The 22,387-nt window shown below is 42.6% G+C and overlaps 1 protein-coding gene across 5 annotated transcripts in view; it reads right to left on the minus strand.

The window, feature by feature from the left end:
• Positions 1-22,387, minus strand: part of LOC144682072 (protein C19orf12 homolog) — a 140,392-nt gene that overhangs the window by 17,065 nt on the left and 100,940 nt on the right. For 2 of the 5 annotated variants that reach the window (XM_078544372.1, XM_078544376.1), the window contains one exon: positions 18,102-18,286. In XM_078544372.1, coding sequence (XP_078400498.1) covers positions 18,102-18,266 — 165 coding nt within the window. In that variant the 5' untranslated portion in view covers positions 18,267-18,286. Of the gene's footprint in view, positions 1-242; positions 266-897; positions 1,026-18,101; positions 18,287-22,387 lie in introns of those variants that run through there. The other 3 variants (XM_078544373.1, XM_078544374.1, XM_078544375.1) reach the window with 2 other exon arrangements.

A 22,387-nucleotide genomic window follows, 5' to 3' on the forward strand; every position in this document is an offset into this window, starting at 1 on the left:
GTGTTAAGTGTTTAATAATAAGGTTCATCTATGAATGTTAGATAGGATTGTTGTTGGGCGAGTTACTTGGATGTGGTGCAATGAGCAATGTGGAAGTCCCGTGGTGCACTAGGTAGAATGTGGCATTTGAAATGAATTCACTGACCTTCGGCACTTGTGTGAGGTCATTAAACCGGTTCTACATCTAGGCTCTCAGGGCTTAACTCCTGGCATTGACTGCTACAGATATCTGGTTGTTTTACCTTCTGAGAGTTAGTCTGGAGGATCTCCAGGCCATCTGTGGGTTGTCATTTCTCCTTTGCACCAGGTCCAGCAAGTGGCCAGTGCCACGTCTGAGAACCTTGGAGCACTCTCTGTCCAATGTTGTATCTTTGATTCAGTCTTTTTCTATCGTCTTACAATTTCTGGCTTCCACTGCGGCGTGCAGCCAGTCAGGGCTGCACACTACAATTAAGCAGACAGCACAAAGTTGACATTCCGGCGGCATCACATTGAACAGACGCATTGCAATATCCCAAAGCCCTTTGTCTGTTTGTGGGGGCTGTGCAATTTAGACACCCCCCGAGGTTTACCCAGCATTGTTTTCACTATAGACAACAGCACACACTGAAAACCACGGAAACAGTATTCATTCTAGTCCGCGATTACTGACCCCATTTCCCAATACAGAAATCGTATGGTTACCCTTAACACTACAAAGCCCTTTCAAAATTCATTGCATCTGCTCAGCTCGCCATCTTTTACTACTGTTCCCTATTCAATGTGTAAACTTCCAGGGCCTGAATCCCGCTTTCCTGAAAGGTACCCGGAAACAGTTCTCGCCGTAAACACAAAAATAAAACGGGGGACGATCGCCACAGTTCCGCCGGCTGATAGCAATTTCTGTGCGCAAGGTACCTGTTTTAGGGTCGCTCAACAGAATCCGCAGGACAGCTCCAGCTTCCCAGTATTGGGATATGGGAGCGGTCGGCAGCAGATTGACTATCGCGTGATCTCCGTGGAGTCTCCCAGTGAATGTGAAAGTGACAAAGATCATCTGAAACACACAGGCTGCAGATCCCGCTGTTTACAACAGCACATTACATTCATATAGCGCCTTTATAAAACGCTACCCAAAAAAATGACATCCAGCCACAAATTAGGACCGGTGATAGGTTTTAACAACACCAACAACAACATGTATTTTTATAGCGCCTTTAATTTAATAAAATGCCTTTAAGGGGTGTCTTAATAGGAGAGAGAGGTGGAGCGGTGGAGGGAGGGAATTCCAGAGTGGAGCTGAAGGGAAGCCTCCACAATGGTGAACTGATGACAATCAGGAATGCCCAAGTCGCCAGAACTGGAGGAGTGCAAAGGTCTCAGAGAGTTGCAGGGCTGGAGGAGGTTACAGGCAAGAGCATCACAAACTCCAAATATTCCCACAAATGTAGCATGAAAGCCCAGAATTCCAAGATATTTTCTGTGGCATCGCTGCACAATATTGTATTGGGACAACAGAGAAATTTTACAGGATCTTTAAGTGTCCTCCCGTTGAAACAGAAAGGTGAATAAACAATATGTGAAGGAGCGAGGCAGAAAGTCAGGCTATTAAACCCAATTATCTGATCACCATATTCAGGAACCCGGAGGAATGATACGTGAATGTTAGCCTGGCTCTGTTGCCTCAGCATCAGATTATGGGTTCAAGATAGAGTTGTCAACCGTCCAGGATTGTCCTGGAGTCTGCAGCAATTAAAACTTCATCTCCTGGATACTGCAAACCAGGAGAAAAATCAAGGGTCATTAAAAACTGTCTTTTTCACTTACTTTGAACACCGTCATTTATTAAGTTTAAGGATAAGGGAGTTGGGTAAGGGAGGGGGGAGGCTGACAGGACAGGCTGTTTGGAGGTTCTGTGCTGAAGCTTTTGGGAATGTGTCCAACCAGAGTTGGAACCAAAGGTCAAGACCTACAAGGGGATCTGATCCGTAAACTGGTCATTGCAGTGCTAAGGGGTGCTGCAATACTGTAAGTGCTGTCCTTTGGATAAATTACACTATTACACCCCTCAATAATGAGAAAGTGCACAATGTTCAAATTCTATACCACTTATACTTATGTCTTGTTTTTCACTTATTTACAAATTCTACTTAATCACTGCTTTGCTATTCCAAAGAGGATGCCTCCTTTCTTGACCCAAACTTCCAGAACTTGTGAAAGGCCTTCACCCATTTTGTCCCAAATCTGAGGTGAAGTTTTCTCCAACAAAGACTGATATTAATCTTGATCTTCATTTGAATTTTCCACTTTATCAGACACGTCTGTCTGACTCTAACTCTGATCTGAACTGGGTTCAGGCACAGCTTATGTTGGAGTAACTGTTGGTACTCCACTCATATCCCAACTATCCAATTCATCAGACTCATTTGATTCTTCACAACTTCATTCTTCATGAGATAAGACATGATCTATATGTACAAACCTTACCTTTCCACGACCAAACATCTTGACCAAATGTGTGTGAGGGCCCCATAGTTTCACGACTCTTCCTGGTAATCACTCCAACCATTAATGTTGACATTCTTTCACCTTAACCTTCTGGTTCACCTTCAGACTTCTTTCTCTCACCCTACCCCTATCATGACTCTCTTTTTGCCTGGATTGTTTCCCTTCTACTGACTGTGCGAAATGTGACATCAGCAATGAAAGCTTTTATCTAGGCTGTCTTATAAGAAACAATTCAACTGGCATTCTGCTGGTAGTGGTGTGAGGTGTGTTACAATAAATAAGCAAAAAATTCACCAGTTTGTAATTCAATGTCAACAGACATTTCCACAAGTTGTATCTAGGATTTGCTTAACAAGATCATGCCTAATAATTTGTGCTGTGCGCTCTGCTAGTCCATTTGAAGCAGGATGATACCATGGAACTCTAGTGTGGTTTACCCCATTCATTCTCATAAATTTTGGAAATTCTTCTGAACAAAACTGAGGTCTGTTATCGGACACTATTTCTTCTTGGAACCCATAAGCAGCAAACAAACTATGCAAAATATCTGTGCTAGTTGTTCAATTCATTGGAAATCCCGCAACCCACTTTGAATGACTATCTATCACAATGTATAGCTGTAACCCTTCAAATTCTTCAAATCTATATGCAGCCTCTGCCACACTCTAGCTAGCCATTTCTGTGGTTGCAAAGGTACCAATGGCAGCTTCTTTCCTACAGCTTGACATACTCTATGTTGTTTCACTGTGTCTTCTATGTCCCTAACCCTGGCCACTAAAGATAGCTTCTCACTAGGCTCTTTGCAAAGCTCACCCTAAGTGTTGATCCTGAAGATCACATAGCAACTGTGATTTATACCATTAAGGAATTACAACTCTTGCTCCTCATATAATACAATGTTTATCAACGCATTCTTATGCGTAAAAAATGGCCTGATGTCGAGATCCAGTATCTGTGTTGACCACCTATTTGCAATATATTCCTATACCCTTGCCAATACAGGGCGCCTATGAGTTGTTCTACCAATGCCATGTGCTGGGCTGGCAACTCATCTATGTGTTAAAAGAAAAAGACATCTTCCCTGTTGAACTCTACCAGTGATGGCATTCCATCGATATTACAATGATCTTCTGATATCTGTATTTAACGTCATTCTGAAAAGCAGACAGAATCAAAACCCATCTCTGGTTTATGGTTTGGTCTACACTTTAAATACCATGTAACTTCTTGCCTGCTGCGGATTAGGATTAGGTTTCCCTCTACCTATGAGTGACTCAGGTCTACCTCCAATATGTTTCTTCAAAAATTCCTTTATTTACACTTTTCTACTTTATAAGCTTCTAGGCAAGTACATCTCTCTCTTGTACAGACTATTCCATCTTCTCCTCTCTGTCTCTTGCACATGACTGCTGATGTCATTCTTACATCATGACATACATCACTATCTCATTACCATAACTATTCTACAACTTCTGCAGTTTGAGTAGGTACTGGAGACTTTGGATTCAAAGTAGCTGTCAGTGGTTTATGATCAGTTTCAATTGTGAAATTATGACCTTACAAGTATTTATGAAATCTTCCTATTCCAAAAATCAAAGACAATGCTTCACATTCTATCTGAGCACAATTGCACTTACTGTCACTGAGGGCACATGAGGCAAATGTAATTGGTCTCCTCACCATTATCTAACACATGAGAGATCACAACACCTACTCCATATGGAGAGACATCATATGCAGGCTTAATCTTTTTGGACACATCGTAATGTACAACCATTGTACCATTTACCAATTTACTTTTACACAACTGGAATGCTTTGTCACGTTCTTTTGGCCCTTCCTCAAGGGTTCACTCAATGGATGTAATAAGGTTGCCAAATTTGGTATGAATTTGCCATAGCAATTCACTAAGCCCAAAAATGATCAGAGCTCGGAGATATTCTGAGGGTGTGGCACATTTGAAAGAACCTTACTCTTGGTGGGATGTAACCCATCTTTGTCTATCCTGTGACCCCTAAACTCTACAGAGTTTTGAACATTTCACATTTGTGTGCCTTCGCCTGAACTCCATGCTTTTCCAAACATTAGAGCGTCTTATCCAGCCTGTCAGCATGGGTTTGTCTGTCTGGAGCTGGAATAAGTATGTCATTCAAATAGCACACTACTCCCTCGATTTCTTGCAATATTTGGTTCATCACTCCTTGGAAATTTCTGGGGGCTGAAGACACACCAAATGGCAGCCATTGAAACTGAAAAAGACCAATGTCTGCATTAATAGTCAAATATGACTTAGACTCATCATCTAACTCAAGTTGCAGATAGGCATTTGTCAGACCGAACTTTGTAAAAAACCTGGCCTCCTGCCAACATTGTGAACATATCTTCCATGTTCAGTATCGAGCGTGGGTTACATTCCAGTACCTGATTTATGGTTACTTCATAATCCCCACATATTCTTACTCCAGCATCTGATTTTGGAACTACCACTATGGGAGTAGCCCATCTACTCTCTTCTATTTCAAATATAATGTTCTCAGTCTCAAATCTTTTCGGATCTTGCTCTACTTTCTCTTTTAGAGCATAGGGTACTGGACAAGGTCTGCAATAAACTGATCTTGCATTCCTCTAGACTGATACATTGGCCGTATATCCTTGATTTGTTTGGCAGATTCACTAAAGCATCTGCGGTACTTGCTGATCATGTTGTCTTGCACTGTGAATTTCACTTCTAGGCATTCCAATTTAACTTAACTGCTGTTCACCAGTTTCTTCCTAGCAAGGGTTTTTTCACCCTTTGCTACAATGATGGATAATTTTGCAGATTGCTCCTTGTACTAGCCCTGACAGACTTCTCATTATGGGGATTTTCCCTCCTCCATAAACTTTGTTATTCTAAGCTCGATTTCTCCAGCTGATGCCTGACTGAACTTTTGATGGTATAGTGATTCAGGAACCACACTGACTGATGTCAACCTTCATGTTTACCGGAGCTCCATCCAATGATACATGGACTATGATGCCCTACGAATTTGCACTAGACGTCCTTGTGCTTTGGGTAATAAGATTCTCAACCAACCCCTCAATCGACCTGGTGCTGTTCACAAACTGTACACAGTAACTGCTATTTCCTTCAGGCAGCATTTTCTCCATTTGCATTCTTTCAACATGCCTTGACAAGATGCCTCATCTTTTTGCAGTGGTAGCACTCCGCCTTCATAAATAGACAATTCTGTGCCCAATGTTGGCCTAAGAATCAGTAACAGAATCTTTTAGTACCACTGCTACCACTAACTGCGGTTATAAGGGCCTTTTGCTTACGCAACTGCAGCTTATTTACTTCAGCAGATGAATGGCAGCTGTTAACTCTGGACTTCCTCGAATCACATTCCATCATGTCCAATGCTGTTTGGAAGCTATGTCCAAAGTTAACTTTGGCAATATCAGCAACTTACTGCGAATGCCTTCACTTTTTAAACTGCACTCAAATCTGGCCCACAATGATCTCTCTTGAAATTCTCCAAAATTACAACGGATGGACAGCTTTCTCAAAGCCACAGTAAAGTGTCCAATGTCCTCACAGGGCAACTGATTCCTGATTCCAAACCGATAGCTTTCTGCAATCTCCAATGGATTGGGACTGTAGCGCTGCTCAAAAATGCCTGGCTGTAGCATGTCTTTTGGCTTCACAGGGCCTAGCAAATTCTTGAGTATTTCATAAACTCCTGGGTCTATTTCAACCAGAAATATCGCCCTTTTCCTTCCCCCACTGCCTGATTAACAGCCAGATTATCAGAAACATCAAGCATATTGTTAGCAGTGAAACACTTCTCTAGCCACTCCACATACACCAAAAGAAAAGCAAAGAAACAACTCAGTTCCTCTACTGGTTCACTGGAAACTTCTCAACAAAATTTGTTGAGACTTTTTTTGCTGAGAAATAGTTTTAAAAATTCAGTCTTAGTGCAAAAGAGATTTTTTTTCTATCAGAAGGTTGTGATGTAACTTTTTCTTATCCCCCAATTACCCTTTATTCTGCATCTAGAAGTTTCAAATAATCTCTTCTGCTTCTGTTAAGAAATTTAAAATTTCCATCTTGAACTTTTGGCAAGTCCTTGTTTAAAGAGGAAAAATGTGGGAAGTCAGAAATGATCTGCTCTTTCCTGTTACGTTTGTCATGTTAAGACATCTATTTATTCCAGTGCAGATAGAATAATATTGTTGGCTTTATTTGGCATTGCTGTAACTTTAGTGGAACCATCAAAATGACTCTTTTGATCCAAAAACTCACAACTTGTGTCTCATCACCACCCAGTTTTATAGCATGAACAGAGTACTTAAGAGACATTTTTTTTTTTAAACTACTCTCTTTTTGCCAATACAGTTTTTGAGCAGGCACCAATATAGGCAGTCTGCAACCCTGCCCCTAAATAAGCAGGAGCTTCAGTTACATTGGGCTCCTTTGACATAATTAGGAGCCCATGGAATTTTGAGCTTCCACTATGGGAGGAAGACATGCTGATATGCTCTGTCCAGTGGAACTGAACAGATTGCAGCTTTACCAGTGAGTTTTACAGAGTCAGCTGGAAGCTTCTCTCTAAACAGTTAAACAGCTAATTATTATAGCTCCGTCTCAATTAAAATCAATGGTGAGATTGAGTTACTGAGAAAGCCACTGAGATTGTCACCGGCACTTTATCACAGAGTGATGCTAATGGGTGAGTATACAGCCGTTTGCTGTACCCGACCAAGACAGGCCTTACTGCCAGCGAGTTTGGAATCACCAACATAAAATACACACTTTCAGATTAGAAGTTAAGCTAGTTTAACAAATATTGTTTATCAGCTGCTGTTCTAAGAGGGCCACCAATCAAAACACAAGAGACCTCTGTTACACTAGCCACAGAAACTGTTTTTACTGCAATCTGTAATCCACCTCCAAAGGATGGCCGCTAAATGCATCATGTCATCAATGCTCACAGGCATGAGGTGACCTAAATATTTCTGAAACAAGAAGTCATTGTCATCAATTGGGCAGTATAAACAGTTAACAGAGGGGATATGCCAATATATGACATAGATGATGATGTACTACTGACATCAGTCAGTTACATGTTAGATTCTCTAGGGAGAGAGGTTGGAATCTTGCCTAGGAGCAACGTACTTACTCTGTAGCCTGTTTAGATGTAGTACTAATACACAAGTGTTAAGCAGATGCCAGAGCACATGCACAATCTATCTGAGAACCAAGTCCTATGCCTAGAGTCCACAATAGAGGCACACAGAACAAATTCTAACAATTTTTATATTTTTAGTTTTGTGGGTCATATTCCGCTGTTCCCTCACCAAAAATAGCCCAAACCTCTGTCAATTCCAAAAGATGGTGTCTAAAGATGGCCCTTATAATTTTCCTTCCTTGTGGAATACTGCTTGATTATCAATTCAATGTCTCCCTATAGTGATGACAGAGGTCAAGATGCTCTGTCATCCCTTGCTCACAACAAAAAAGGCACTTTCCATAGGTAGGCATCCTATGAACTATGATTTGTAAGCTTATGCATGAAATGAATCGGTTAACTTGCTTCAGGATTAACAGCTGTCCTTTAATTGCTGGGTCACACACGAAAATTCATATGAGATGCCCACTGTACACCAGCTATAGACTCTGTGGAGGCAAGTTGAAATTGATCCTACTAGATAGCCAAAATCACTGGGTCTGAATTTTATGTTCTGTAGTGTTCCAGACCATGACCCTGAACACTCCTGTGGGCTTTGCTTATGCTGATGAATTACGAATGCCTGTATCTTGCTCACATCAAGTACTTTCCAGGCACAGAAGCCAGGAGCATCAAGCATTCTGGCAGATGGACAGTGCGTTACAGATCCTAATAATTTATCTTTAAAAGGGAAATCTCCCCATCCCCACTTCTGGTCTTTTGCCAATTATCTTGGATCTGTGTCCTCTGGTTACCAAGCTTTCTGCCAGTTAAAACAGTTTCTCCCTGAAATTATTGGGACTGAAAGTTGATAAATCCCCTGGACCTAATGATCTACATCCCAGAGTGCTAAAGGGGTGGCGGCTGTAGAGATAGTGGATGCATTGGTGGTCATCTTCCAAAATTCTACAGGTTCTGGAATGGTTTCTGCAGATTGGAAGGTAGCAAATGTAACCCCATTATTTAAGAAAGGAGGGAAAGAGAAAAGGAGGATCTAAAGACCTAATAGCTGACATCAGTAGTAGGGAAAATGTGAGAATCTTTTGAGGATGTGATAACTGGACACTTAGAAAATAATGATAGGATTGGGCAGAGTCAGCATGGATTTATGAAAGGGGAATCATGTTTGCCAAACCTGTTTTTTTGAATATGTAATTAGCAGAATAGATAAGTGGATGTGATGTATTAAGACCTGTATAAAGTGGGCTTGCGACAAGGTCTCACCCAAGCGGTTAGTAAGCAAAATTAGAGTAGGTGGGATTGGGGGCAATATACTGGCACAGATTGAGAATTGTTTAATGGATAGAAAACAGAGAGTTGGAATAAATGGATTATTCTCAGGTTTGTAGGCTGTGACTAGTGGGGTACTGCAGGGATCAGTGTTTGGGCCTTTGCTAATCACAATCCACATCAATGATTTGGAAGTGGGGGCTAAATGTAATATTTCCAAGTTTGCTGATGATACGAAACTGGGTGGGAATGTGAGGAGGATGCAGAGAAGCTTCAAAGGGCTTTAGACAGGTTACATGAGTGGGCATGATCATGGCAGATGGAATGGAATGTGGAAAAATGTGAAGTTATTCACGTTGCTAGGAAAAACAGAAATGCAGAGTATTTCTTAAATGTTGAAAGATTGGGAAATGGTCACACAATTATAGGTAGGAAAGTAAGTTGTGAAGAGAACATAAGGATTCTGCAAAGGGACGTAGATAGGTTAAGTGTGTGGGCAAAAAATTGACAGACTGAATATAACGTGGGAAAACGTGAACTTGTTCACTTTGGCAGGAAGAATAAAAAAGCAGTATATTATTTAAATGGAGAGAGATTGCAGAACTCTGAGGTACAGAGGGATCTGGGTGTCTTGGTACATGAATCACAAAAACTAATTCAGGTATAGCAAATAATTAGGAAGGCAAATGGAATGTTGGTGTTTATTGCAAGCAGAATAAGAGTAGGGATGTTTTGCTACAGTTGTACAGGGCATTAGTGAGGTCACATCTGGAGTACTGTGTACAGCTTTAGACTCTTTATTTAAGAAAGGATATAAATGCACTAGAAGCAGTTCAGAGAATGTTCGCTCGACTGGTACCTGGGATGCGGGGCGGGGGAGGTTATCTTATGAGGAAAGGTTGGACAGGCTGGGCCCAAATGCATTGACGTTTAGAAGAATGAGAGGTAATCTTATTGAAACATATAAGATCCTGAGGGGACTCAACAGGGTGGATGCTGAAAGGATGTTTCCCCTTGTGGGAGAGACTAGAACTAGGGGACATGGTTCAAAAATAAGGGGTCTCCCATTTAAGATGGAGATGAGAAGAAACGTTTTCTCTCAGAAGATTGTGAGTCTTTGGAACTCTTTTCCCAGAGAGCAGTGGAGACAGGGTCATTGAATATCTTTAAGGCAGAGGTAGATAGATTCTTGACTAACAAGGAAGTTAAAGGTTGTCAGGGTAGGCGGAACATGGATTTGAGGCCACAATCATATCAGTCATGATCTTGTTGAATGGCGGAGCAGGCTCTAGGGGCCAAATGGCCTACTCCTGTTCCTAATTCATATGTTCATATGTTTGTTCATATGTTGTTGTTGAAAGGGATCTGGGTGTCCTTGTTCATAAGTCATTGAAAGATAACATGCAGGTGCAACAAACAATTAAGAAGGCAAATTATATGTTGGCCTTTATTGCAAGAGGATTTGAGTACAGGAGTAAAGACGTCTTGCTGCAATTGTGTAGTGTCTTGGTGAGATCACCTCTGGAGTAATGTGTACAGTTTTGGTCTCCTTACCTAAGGAAGTATATACTTGCCATAGAGGGAATGCAATGAAGGTTCACCAGACTGATCACTGGGGTGGCAGGATTGTCCAATGAGGAGAGAATGAGGAGAGTGGGCCTGTATTCTCTAGAGTTTAGAAGAATGAGAGGTGATCTCACTGAAACATACAAAATTCTCACAGGGCTTGACAGGGTAAATGCAGGAAGGATGTTTCCCTTGGCTGGGGATTGCAGGGGGGAGGTGGGGGGGGTGGTCTAGAACCAGGGGACCCAGTCTCAGAATGAGGTAGGCCACTTAGGACTGAGATGAGGAGGAATTTCTTCACTCAGAGGGTGGTGAATCTTTGGAATTCTCTAACCCAGAAGGCAATGGAGGCTCAGTCATTGAGTTTATTCAAGACAAATGTTAAAGATATCAATGGATATGAGGATAATGGGGAAAATGGTGCTGAGGTAGAAGATCATGGAACGTGGATTTGAGGCCACAATCATATCAGCCATGATCTTGTTGAATGGCAGAGCAGGCTCGAGGGGCCAAATGGCCTACTCCTGCTCCCATTTCCTATATTTCTATGATCATCATTCCCACCAGTTCTGGTTTTTCCTTCTAACACAACATCTCCTTGACGTAATTGAAGACCGTGAGCTCCACACAATGGTAAATTTGACCATATTATCAGTCCCCAAAAGAAAACATTTGACAGACAACCTTCAACTGATTTGAATTGTCTTAATATACAAAGAAACAAGTACCCCTCTTCACTCCTTAGGAGTCCAAGAAGCCATTCTCCAGACAGTATTCTGTATTTGCTCTCATTGCAGATATTTACCAAAGAGGATCCTTTCAGACTGCAGTTAAACTAGTTACATTTAAAATACATTGGCCTAGCTATACATCATAGGCCTGAATTTTTCAGGTGGCAGGCGGGTTCAGCGGGAGCGGGTGGGGGTGGTCATGGAGCCGACCTACACCCACAATCAGCTGCGTACCACCATTTTATGTGGGAGAGCCAATTAAGGCCCACCCAGCGTAATACGTGAGCGGTAGCACTCTGTGTGGGCAGGGGGAGGAGGGAGAGTCAGGGCCAGCGCTCTTTCACGCATGCACGCGAAAGAGCGCTTCAATCTCCCTGAGGCACAGAGCTGCCTCAGGGAGATTGAATCGATGTTGAAATAATTAAATAAATGGTTAAAAAATTTATTTAAACATGTCCCCTCATGTGACTGTGTCACATGAGATGGGACATGTGTTTATATTTATGAAAAATTTTATTTAATTATGAAAAGCTTTAGGAAACCGCATCCCACTTGTGGATGAGGTTTCCTAAAAGACACGAAGGCCGCTTGGCCTTTTCACCTGCCAACCAACTTTAAGGTTGGACAGGCAACGTTTACAATAACCTTAATTAGTTCCTTAATGGCTTTAATAGGCTGTTTACATATCCGCGGGCGTGCAGCCGATTCCAGCATGTGCCCGCCAAGCGAAACATCACAACTCAGTGCGATGACATCAGGATGCACGCCCAACGTCATCGTGCGTCATTTTACGTGTCAGCGTGTCAGGCCCGCCCCTGCACACCAACTGAAAAATCCTGCTGATGGCATAATGTAGAAATATTTTAGGGTACAGCATAGTGCAGACCATTAAACTTATTACATAACGCATCACACTAACTGGAATTTCTCTGAGAAGGAGATTTGGAATGTGTTAAAAACATCTGTTAGCAGTCTTTGTTTGAACAGGAAGTTCTATAATCACACATCTCTTCACAGGTATTAGTTACAATAAACGCTTTCCAAAAAAATCTTCAAATCTAACATTTCTTTAAAAGGATCATAATTTAGGCACTTAATGCTTTTTTGGAATTATTGCTCTACAGAAGCAATAGTTATTTGTATAATACTCACATTTTAGAAAGACCCCTTGGTATTTTCTTTGTCAGCAACCCTTCTTAGGAAACCATTGTAAACAATAGTTTCTTAACCAGTTTCTCTTTTGAGTCGGATGTCAGAGGTGGAAATGTGATTACGTCGATCACTGATACCACCCAAACTTCCCAGAAGTTCAACATCCTCCATACAATTAAAAGTATTCTCAGTTATTTACATTAGAATCTAACTTGGTTTGGATTCCGACTATGGACTTGTAGTATTTGCCTAATCCACAAGTGTTTAAATTCCTTTACTCTTCCCTTTTCCATCCTGGAAATATTTTTCGGAATTACTTGCACATCTGTTCTCGCCATTACGTCTAACAGAGCATTTTTATCTCTTGCTGAAGCTCACTTGTGCTGTAACAGGACAGAGTTTCTCACTAAGATAAAAGCAAAAAACTGCGGATGCTGGAAATCCAAAACAAACGGACTCGAAACGTTAACTGTGTTCCTCTCCGCAGATGCTGCCGGACCTGCTGAGTTTTTCCAGGTATTTTTGTTTTTGTTTTAGAGTTTCTCACTATCAAGTCTCCAATCCATAATTTTGCTAAGCATATTTCTTGTTATACAATTAGCACATTTCACAAAGTATCATTAAATGCACAAATACCGCAGTTTCTAAGTAATGCAAGTGATTTCCAGCTAGAACAGTGTTGCGGTATATGCAGTAATTGTTATGGGGATTACAGGTAATTTTAGCAGACAGATGATCTTCATGTGGGGTCTCAAAATACATAATGGGCAGGATTTTGAGGTTGTCAGGCGGGCATGGTGGGCGGGCTCAGGAGCGGCTGGGAAACAGTCCGCTGCCCGCGATCGGCCTCCAACCACAATTTCACACTGGAGGGCCAATTAAGGCCCGCCCAGCGTGAAACACAGCTCCACATTGGTCGGGAAGGGGCAGGGGTGGGGGTCTGTCAGCCACCGGGTCCAAAGGCGACGCAGCGGTCAGTTTAAGAACAGCCCAGGCAGCCCCTGGAAGGCTGCCACAGAGGGACGTGTGTTCAGCGTTCCTAATGGATTTGAGTGTGACTGGACACGGCAGACGGGAAGGCAGGTTGGGTGGGCACTCGGCCCCTCACTTTTCCAACGAGTGTCTCGCCATCATCCTTGAGGAGGTGGCTGCCAGGAGGGACACCCTTGTCCCCAGAGATGGGAGGAGGAGGCCACCGCACCTCACCAAGAGGGCATGGAGGAAGTGGCAGCCCAGGTGGGCAGCCATGATGTGGTGCAGCGCTCCTGGGTGCAGTGCCGGAAGCACTTCAATGACCTGCTGCGCTCAGGAAGGGTGGGTACCATGTTGGCATGGGTAAGTGTGCAGAAGTGTTAATATATGGGCATCTCCCTGTGAACCTCAGGGTTGCTAGAATCTGAGTGCCAACTGTCAATGTTGCCAGAGCTTGCCAAGGGGGCGAGCCCTGGCTGCTTGGACTGAGTGCCTTGCAGCTCGAGGGCCATGACTCAGATATGCCCTGCAAGGTGTTCCTTAGCTGGGGTTGGCCAGGCTGCAATGGCGCTGCAAGTAGAGAGTGGAATAATCAATGCTCCTCTGTTCGTTCAGGAGAAGATGAGCCATAACCAGGTAGAGAGGGCATGAACATGCCGAGGGACGCCCAACATCCTGCTGCTCAGCAGATTCGAGCAACATGCACTGGACCTCGAGAGCCGGCATGCTCCACATGCAACAAGGTGTGGAGAGGTGGGGGTGCCAGACGAAGGTAAGAGTGCAGTGCAAAGAGGAGAGACTTTCGGATTGTGCAACCATTCTAGTCTTGTCTCTTCACTGATGTGAGTCTCGAACCTGGAGTCCCCATTGATCATTGAGAGATGATGGCATCATGATGCAGATCTCCATTGCCTCATCAGGGTGCCTGGTATGCAAAGTGACAGTGTGGTGACTTAAACTAATGACATGTCCTTGTTCTCCCTTTTAGGTTCACCAGCGCACACTCACTCTGTGGACCCCAAAGGGCCACCCCGATGCCAGAGGACCACAGAGCTTCTGTTGCACCCAATGCCGGTGCCAGCGAACTCGCAAACGTAAGTTAAAGGCCCCATGAGCACAAGAGGGACAATTCATGGGTGATTTTATGTTCATTTATGTTTACTTTATCTATACTGGCCTGGGAATGAAGACCAGAGAAGTTTATGTAAATAGTTTGGAATTGTAAAAATGAGGTAAATTTTGTATTTGTCATCATGGCCTGAGTATGCTTCACCTTTTTATCACATTGGTACAGGGTATGCCAGTATGTAATGCTGGACATAAGTGGCTCTAAACTTTATTGCACAGGCACTGAGTGTTCTTTGTGTTCAAATGAAAGGGTCTTTTCAGACATCTGGGATGGAGGCTGCAGTTCTGGCATGCTGTTGAATCTTGGTAACCTAGCTGAAGGAGCATTGGATCAAGGCGTCCCTGCTGTCCCTGCCTCCCTGGAGGTTACCGAGGTCTGCCTCCAAGCCCTCAGCATTCTCCTCACCGTGCTCCTTTTCTGACTCACTACTGGACTCATCATCTGTGACTTGTGCAGCTGCATCAAGATCCTCTTCCTCCAGTGGGTCCCCCCTTGCCAGTGCCAGATTGTGGAGAGCACAGCATGCACCAACGATCAGTGACATCCACCCTGGGGGGGTATTGTAGTACACCCCCTGAACAGTCCAAGCATCAGAAGCACATCTTGAGAAGACCTATGGTCCTCTCTACTACCGACCTCATGGAGGCATGGCTCGTATTGTAACGCTTCTCTGCCTCTGTTCTTGGGTGGTGGAGAGGCGTCATGAGCCCTGGTCACCCAGCAGCCATCCATCCAGCCGGGCTGGAGCACTGAAGAGCCTTGGCACCTGGGAGTGTCTCAGGATGTAAGCATCATGGGAGCTGCCTGGGTACTCTGCACAGACTTGCAGAATCTGCATCCTGTGATCACACACTATCTGCACGTTCATCGAGTGTAATCCCTTCCTGTTGACGAAGGCATCCGGCTGACCCACTGGCACCTTGATGGCCACATGTGTGCAGTCAATTGCACCCTGGACACGGGGGAACCCAGCTATCGCTGTAAAGCCTCTGGCTCGCTCAACCTGACTGGCCTCAACTGTACGGTAAAGAATAAATGTCAGTACCCGCCTGAACAGAGCTTCTGTCACCAACTTGATGCAACCGTGGATAGCTGATTGAAAGACTCCACAATGATCCCCCACTGAGCCCTGGAAAGAGACGGAGGCATAGAAGTTGAGGGCCACTGTGACTTTCAGAGCCACTGGCATTGGGTGCCCACCCGCACAGTCGGAGCTGATCTCAGGCCCAATCACCTCACAAATGTAAGTCACTGTCTCCCTTGAGAGGTGGAACCATCTGCAGCATTGTACCTCAGACATATTGATGTAGCTGCATCGCCGCCTGTAAACCTTGGCAGCAGGATAGCAGCATCTTCTGCAGCCACTTCTGCCTTGAACTCCCTGCTGGCCCTGCTCCCCTTGTGCCTGCGTCTCTCCTCCCACAGGTCCCTCCCCTGGAAGCTGCACTGGGACACCTGGCCTCCTCTCCCTTCTCCCCATCTCTTCTTCCTCAGAGGAGGTGCCTCCAGCAGAGACCACAATCCCCATTACCAGGGTAATGGAAGCCTGTCTGATACCTGGAAGGGTCCACACAGTCTGAATCCTCCAGGGGCCTTGCACATACCAATGGGTCCTGAAGGGAATCCTGGAAATGCTAAGAATGAAGCCCCAAACAGAGATGAAGCTGCCTGGTACCAATAAGTCACCAGTAGCAAACTATTTACCAAACTCCTCACTATTCACTGACCCTTTTTATCCCACCCTTGGATGAGGTTTTTTAAAATGTCGACTGGCTGCCTGCCGGTTTTGCCTGTGTAATGAGCGCGAAATTGCATGGGTAATGAAAAATCGGTGTCAGTTTGATTGTTAATGGCCTTAAGTGAATTGTTAATTAATGGTGGGTGCAGCTTGGGCACCTGCTCACGCCCACCAAGCTAAACTTCGTACGAGTGCGTGATGTCATTGCGACGCTCGCTCAGCATCGTTGCACGCTATTTTACGCCAGATTGGGTCAGGCACATGACTGCCCATGGGACATAAAATCCTGCCCAATGATTACCTGACATTGTATGTCTCAACAGCGTCACCCAGCAAATTAGACCTCTGGGTTGCTATCAATCCATATATTAAGAAATGAGTCAATAAACTGCCTCTCATATGTTCATAAATCAATGTAGGTTTCCTTCTAGCTGGCTTGACAACATTGAGAGTAACAGATAGTACACAAATTGATTCAAGAAATTCACAAGACATCTAGCTTGGTGTATTACTTTCTTAGTTCCAAATTCTACCTGAATTTAACAAGGCAACACTTCCGTAGATTTATCTGAATGTAATAGTACCTATTCTATTATAGGCTCCGAGTGTTATGTAAGCCATTTTATAATCACAACCTGAGAAATCTTGGGCAAAATTTTAACTCATTCAAAACCCATTCACCTGCACAGAGTTAAAATTGAGTCAGCTGGGTCCTATTCTCTCAAGGTGCCAGCTAACTCCCTGACCAATCATTTTTGTCTTTCCCTTTTCCAGCAGAGTGTAGTAATTAGACTTCCTTTCCGGTGAGAGTAGAACTACTGCAAATACCTCATTCTTATTTAAACTTTAAAGATTGTAGACTGAATTAATTCCTTTGACCAATATTTTCTATTACCCCTCTTCTTCTCTTAACCTTTTCTTTCTTCTCTCATTGATTTGCTCAAAATTGTTTTCCTGTTTTGGCTTGGAACGACATTTTTTCCTTTAAGCCGGTTATATGTAAGTTGAAGTCTATCAGATTAAAAGACTGACCACACATACAAACTAGACTAACTTTGTTGTGCGCGTTAGCCATTTTATCATTGTTTACTGTTAAAATATATATGGAAGAACATTTATTTTCTCATGCTGTTTTATAATGATAGGGACATTATCAACAAAGTGTGATAGGAATGGTGTGACTGGGAAAATGTCAGAGGAAGTGCATGCTAAATGCAAAACTTTTAATATGTTGCAAGTGAATTTTATGGTCAATCAGAGGAAATGGGATGTCTTTTAATTGTGTTTCCTGTAATAGGGGAAAATAGCAGGTGGACTATGTTGACTTATGCCACTGTGCCACTGTACCACTGTACCACCTGTGGTGGAAGTACTGCATAGCATATCTTACAGTGTGACCTATTTAAAGTAATAGAAGAAGGTGTTACCATAACAGTTTCAGTTTCACCTTTAGACATTACTCATGCTGCAAAAGGATTATTAAATGGTGCCAACATGAAATAGGCATAACAGCAGGAATTCTAAAACAAAATTGCATTTTTATATGTTAGCGTTCTAGTAAACATGATCAACATATTGGTAAAAAGACCCTGTCCCACCACTGAAAAGGAGACGGCTCACATAAGTACACAATGTATGATAATATCATGCTGATAGGACAGATAGTTAGTAAAGCCATAGGTTCAAGATGAATATTCGACAGCATGTTTCTCTGTGGTAATGACACAATGAGTAGAAGAGGCATCCAGATTGCACCAGGCAAATGGTGATGATACTTCTGAAACTTTCACCAGAACTTAGCAATATTAAGCAGTGATCTGGCCAGAATTTGTTCAGCATATATTCTGCATGATGCCATGAATGGCCTAGGCCATGATGATTACCTTTAATTCAGTATTGTTGGCAGGTTGTTCAATCTTCAGTTGATGTATGTTGATTGCCTTCATTATCATAGAAGATGTTATTTGTGAGCTGCTATTCATCAAAGGCTGTGCACACTGAGGGCAATATCCAGGTCCTTCTGGATCAATTTGCATTCGCTGTAGCATGCTTTAGCCTCACAATCAACCTGAAAAAAAAACGGAAGTTATTTTTCAACTATTATTTAGCAAAGACCATTTTCAATCCAAATAGCTCCATCAGCATTACAAGATTCAAAAGCACCAACTCTGACACAATGCTCCATGTAATGCTACAGTCAATATGTGAATCACCAATTGCATCAAGAATTGATTCAGTATTGGTTCATAAGACCATAAGACCATAAGACATAGGAGCAGAAATTAGGCCATTCGGCCCATCGAGTCTGCTCCGCCATTCAATCATGGCTGATAAGTTTTTCAACCCCATTCTCCCACCTTCTCCCCATAACCTTTGATCCCCTTACCAATCAAGAACCTATCTATCTCGGTCTTAAATACACTCAATGACCTGGCCTCCACAGCCTTCTGTGGCAATGAATTCCATAGATTCACCACTCTCTGGCTAAAGACGTTTCTCCTCATCTCTGTTCTAAAAGGTCTTCCCTTTACTCTGAGGCTGTGCCCTCGGGTCCTAGTCTCTCCTACTTATGGAAACATCTTCCCCACGTTCACTCTATCCAGGCCTTTCAGTATTCTGTAAGTTTCAATCAGATCCCCCCTCAATCAGATCCCCCCCTAAACTCCATTGAGTATAGACCCAGAGACCTCAAACGTTCCTCATATGTTAAGTCTTTCATTCCTGGGATCATTCTCGTGAACCTCCTCTGGACCCTCTCCAGGGCCAGCACATCCTTCCTGTGTTACAGGGCCCAAAATTGCTCACAATATTCTAAATGTGGTCTGACCAGAGCCTTATAAAGCCTCAGCAGCACATCCCTGCTTTTATATTCTAGTCCTCTCGAAATAAATGCCAACATTGCATTTGCATTCCTAACTACCGACTCAACCTGCAAGTTAACCTTAAGAGAATCCTGGACTAGGACTCCCAAGTCCCTTTGCACTCCAGATTTCTGAATTCTCTCCCCACTTAGAAAATAGCCTATGCCTCTATTCTTCCTACCAAAGTGCATAACCTCACACTTCCCCACATTGTATTCCATCTGCCACTTCTTTGCCCATTCTCCTAACCTGTCCAAATCCTTCTGCAGCCTCCCCGCCTCCTCAATACTACCTGTCCCTCCACCTATCTTTGTATCATCTGCAAAACTTAGCCAGGATGCCCTCAGTTCCTTCATCTAGATCATTAATGTATAAAGTGAAAAGTTGTGGTCCCAACACTGACCCCTGCGGAACTCCACCAGTCACCGGCCGCCATCCTGAGAAGGACACCCTTATCCCCACTCTCTGCCTCCTGCCAGACAGCCAATCTTCTATCCATGCTAGTACCTTGCCTCTAACACTATGGGTTCTTATCTTACTGAGCAGCCTCCTGTGCGGCACCTTGTCAAAGGACTTCTGGAAGTCCAAGTAGATAACATCCATTGGCTCTCCTTTGTCTAACCTACTCGTTACCTCCTCAAAGAATTCTAACAGATTTGTCAGGCATGACCTCCCCTTGATGAAACCATGCTGACTTTGCCCGCTTTTACCATGCACTTCCAAGTATTCTGAAATCTCATCCTTAATAATGGACTCTAAAATCTTACCAATGACCGAGGTCAGGCTAATCGGCTTGTAATTTCCCGTCTTTTGCCTCACTCCCTTCTTAAACAGTGTACTCATGCATTAAGATGAGCAGTTTGATCAGTGGGAGTCCTAATTAATAATCAAACCACAAGTCTTGCTTCTGAATTCCAATCTATATTCATACAAAAAACACTGCATTTGTGACTGGTGACACGTTAAAAAGCTGGAGATCTGCATATACATTTTTCCATTGCGAATGTTAATATGGCAATCATCTTGTTAAAACCAATTGCTAGTTAAACAGGTGATGGGCATTAATTATCCCAACTGAATAGAATAAAAAGGTACAGCGGGAACAGTTTGTGTGGGAGTTACTAGGAAGTTAGTAGTGTGGAGGAGTTGTTTTGAAAATAAGCCAGCTTTAACCAAAAGACCAGCCTGGATTAGTTTTTCCAAGACAACCTTGTATTGTGAGTAACAGTGAACATTAGATAGGGTGAGGGTTGGTTGATTTTCCAAAATTGAAGTAGTCTACTTTCAATAGTGAAGGTAATATATGCACTTTAAGGATATTTCCAAAGAAAGGAAAACTTTTATTTTTATAGAGCTTTATCATGTCACAAATGTCCTTTTTTAAAGTGATTTATCCTAATTATTTTAAAACTGTTATTATCCCAGCAAACATAACCATTATTATATAGTAAGCTCTCACATGCAGCAAAATGATTGGCATTAATCTGCTTTTCTTTGGTAAGGAATAAATATTGACCAGGATACTGAGAGAACTTGCTGTTCTTCTTTGAATGATGCCATGGAATTGTTAACATCTACCTAAATGCCTCACCTAATGGATGGTGCCTACAACAATGCAGCATTCCCTCAGGAAAGCAATATATTACCAGCCTTAGTATGGGTTTTGAACTCTCAGCCTTTTGACTCATGATTTACTCTTTTGTTTATGTCCCTTTTCCTTTTAAGCTTAAAGTAGCTTTCTAGATCTGTTAAATAGTTAATGACCCCACCAACCTATCAACCCTTTTTTTCACTAGATATCACCATGATAGATAAACCATGAACATAAGAAATAGGAATGGGGTTAGGCTATTTGCCCCATTGTGCTTGTGCCAACATTCAATAAGGTCATGGCTGAATTCCTATGTCAACTCCACTTTCCTTCCTTATCCCTTGATTTCTTTAGTGCCCAAAATCATATCAATGGCCCTTTGGAATATACTTATCAACTGAGCATCCACTGCTCTCTGGGCTTGAGAATTTCAAAGATTCTGAGTAAACTGACTTCTCATCATTTCAATCCTAAATGGCCAACATCCTGAGACTATGATCTCCTCTTCCAGATGCTCCTGCACATTTGCCTTGTCAAGCCCTCTATGAATTTTAAAAGTTTCAATGAATCACCCCTCATTTTTATAAACCCCAAATAATATAGGTCCATTCTACTCGATCTCTCCTGTTAAGATAGCCCCGTCATCCCAGCAATCCATCTAGTGAACCTTTGTTGCACTTCCTCTAAGGTGAGTATATCCTTCCTTAGGTAAAGAGTCCAAATCGTACACTGTGTGATCTCTGCAAAGCCCTATATAATAGCAGCATAACTTCCTCACATTTATTCTCCAGGCCCCTTGAAATGAAGACTAACATACCATTTGTCTTCCTAATTTCGTGCTGCACTTGCACATTAATTTTTTGTGCTTCAAGTTCATGGACGGCCAAATTCTCTGAATATCAACACTTGCTCATCTCTCACCTTTTAAGAAATATTCTGTTTTTCCATTCTTCTTACCAAGTGGATAATTTCACATTTCCCTATATTATGCTCCATTTGCCCAATCATTTAACCTGTCCATATGCCTTTGCATCTGCTTTAAATCCTCCTCACAGCTACTTTAACAACTAGGTTAGTACCGTCAGTAAACTTGGATATATAACAGACAATTCCCTCATCTAACCCATTGTTATAAATTGTAAATAGCTTGGGCCCAGCTCTGATCTTGTTGGCACAATTATTTACACATTGCTGCCTCAAAAATGATCTGTTTATTCCTACCACCTATTTTGTATCCATTAACTAATGCTCAATGCATGCATTACCACCCACCCAATAATCTATCCTCAATACATGCAATACCACCCCATCCAATGAGCCTTAATCCTGTGGAACAACTTATTTTGTGGTGCCTTATCAAATGCCTTCTGAAAATACAAATATACTATATCTGCTTCTTCCTCCTTATCTACCCTGCTAATTACATCCTCAAAACACTTTAATGGATTTGTCAAACAAGATTTCCATTCCATACAATCATGTTGACTTTGCCTAATCATTGTGATTTTCTAAATGCCCTATTACCACATCCTCAATAATATATTAGTATTTTCCCCACCACTGACATTAGGGAACTGTTTTCTCTCTCTCTCTCCTTCCTACCTTGAATAGCAGAGTTATGTTGCTATCTTCCAATCCAGGAGGACCATCCTATAATCTATTGATTTCTGGAAATACAAGACCAATTCATCCATTCACTCTGCAGCCATCTCTTAAA

Source organism: Cetorhinus maximus, chromosome 6 (genome assembly GCF_964194155.1).
Source record: "Cetorhinus maximus chromosome 6, sCetMax3.hap1.1, whole genome shotgun sequence".
Taxonomy (NCBI): Eukaryota; Metazoa; Chordata; class Chondrichthyes; order Lamniformes; family Cetorhinidae; genus Cetorhinus; species Cetorhinus maximus.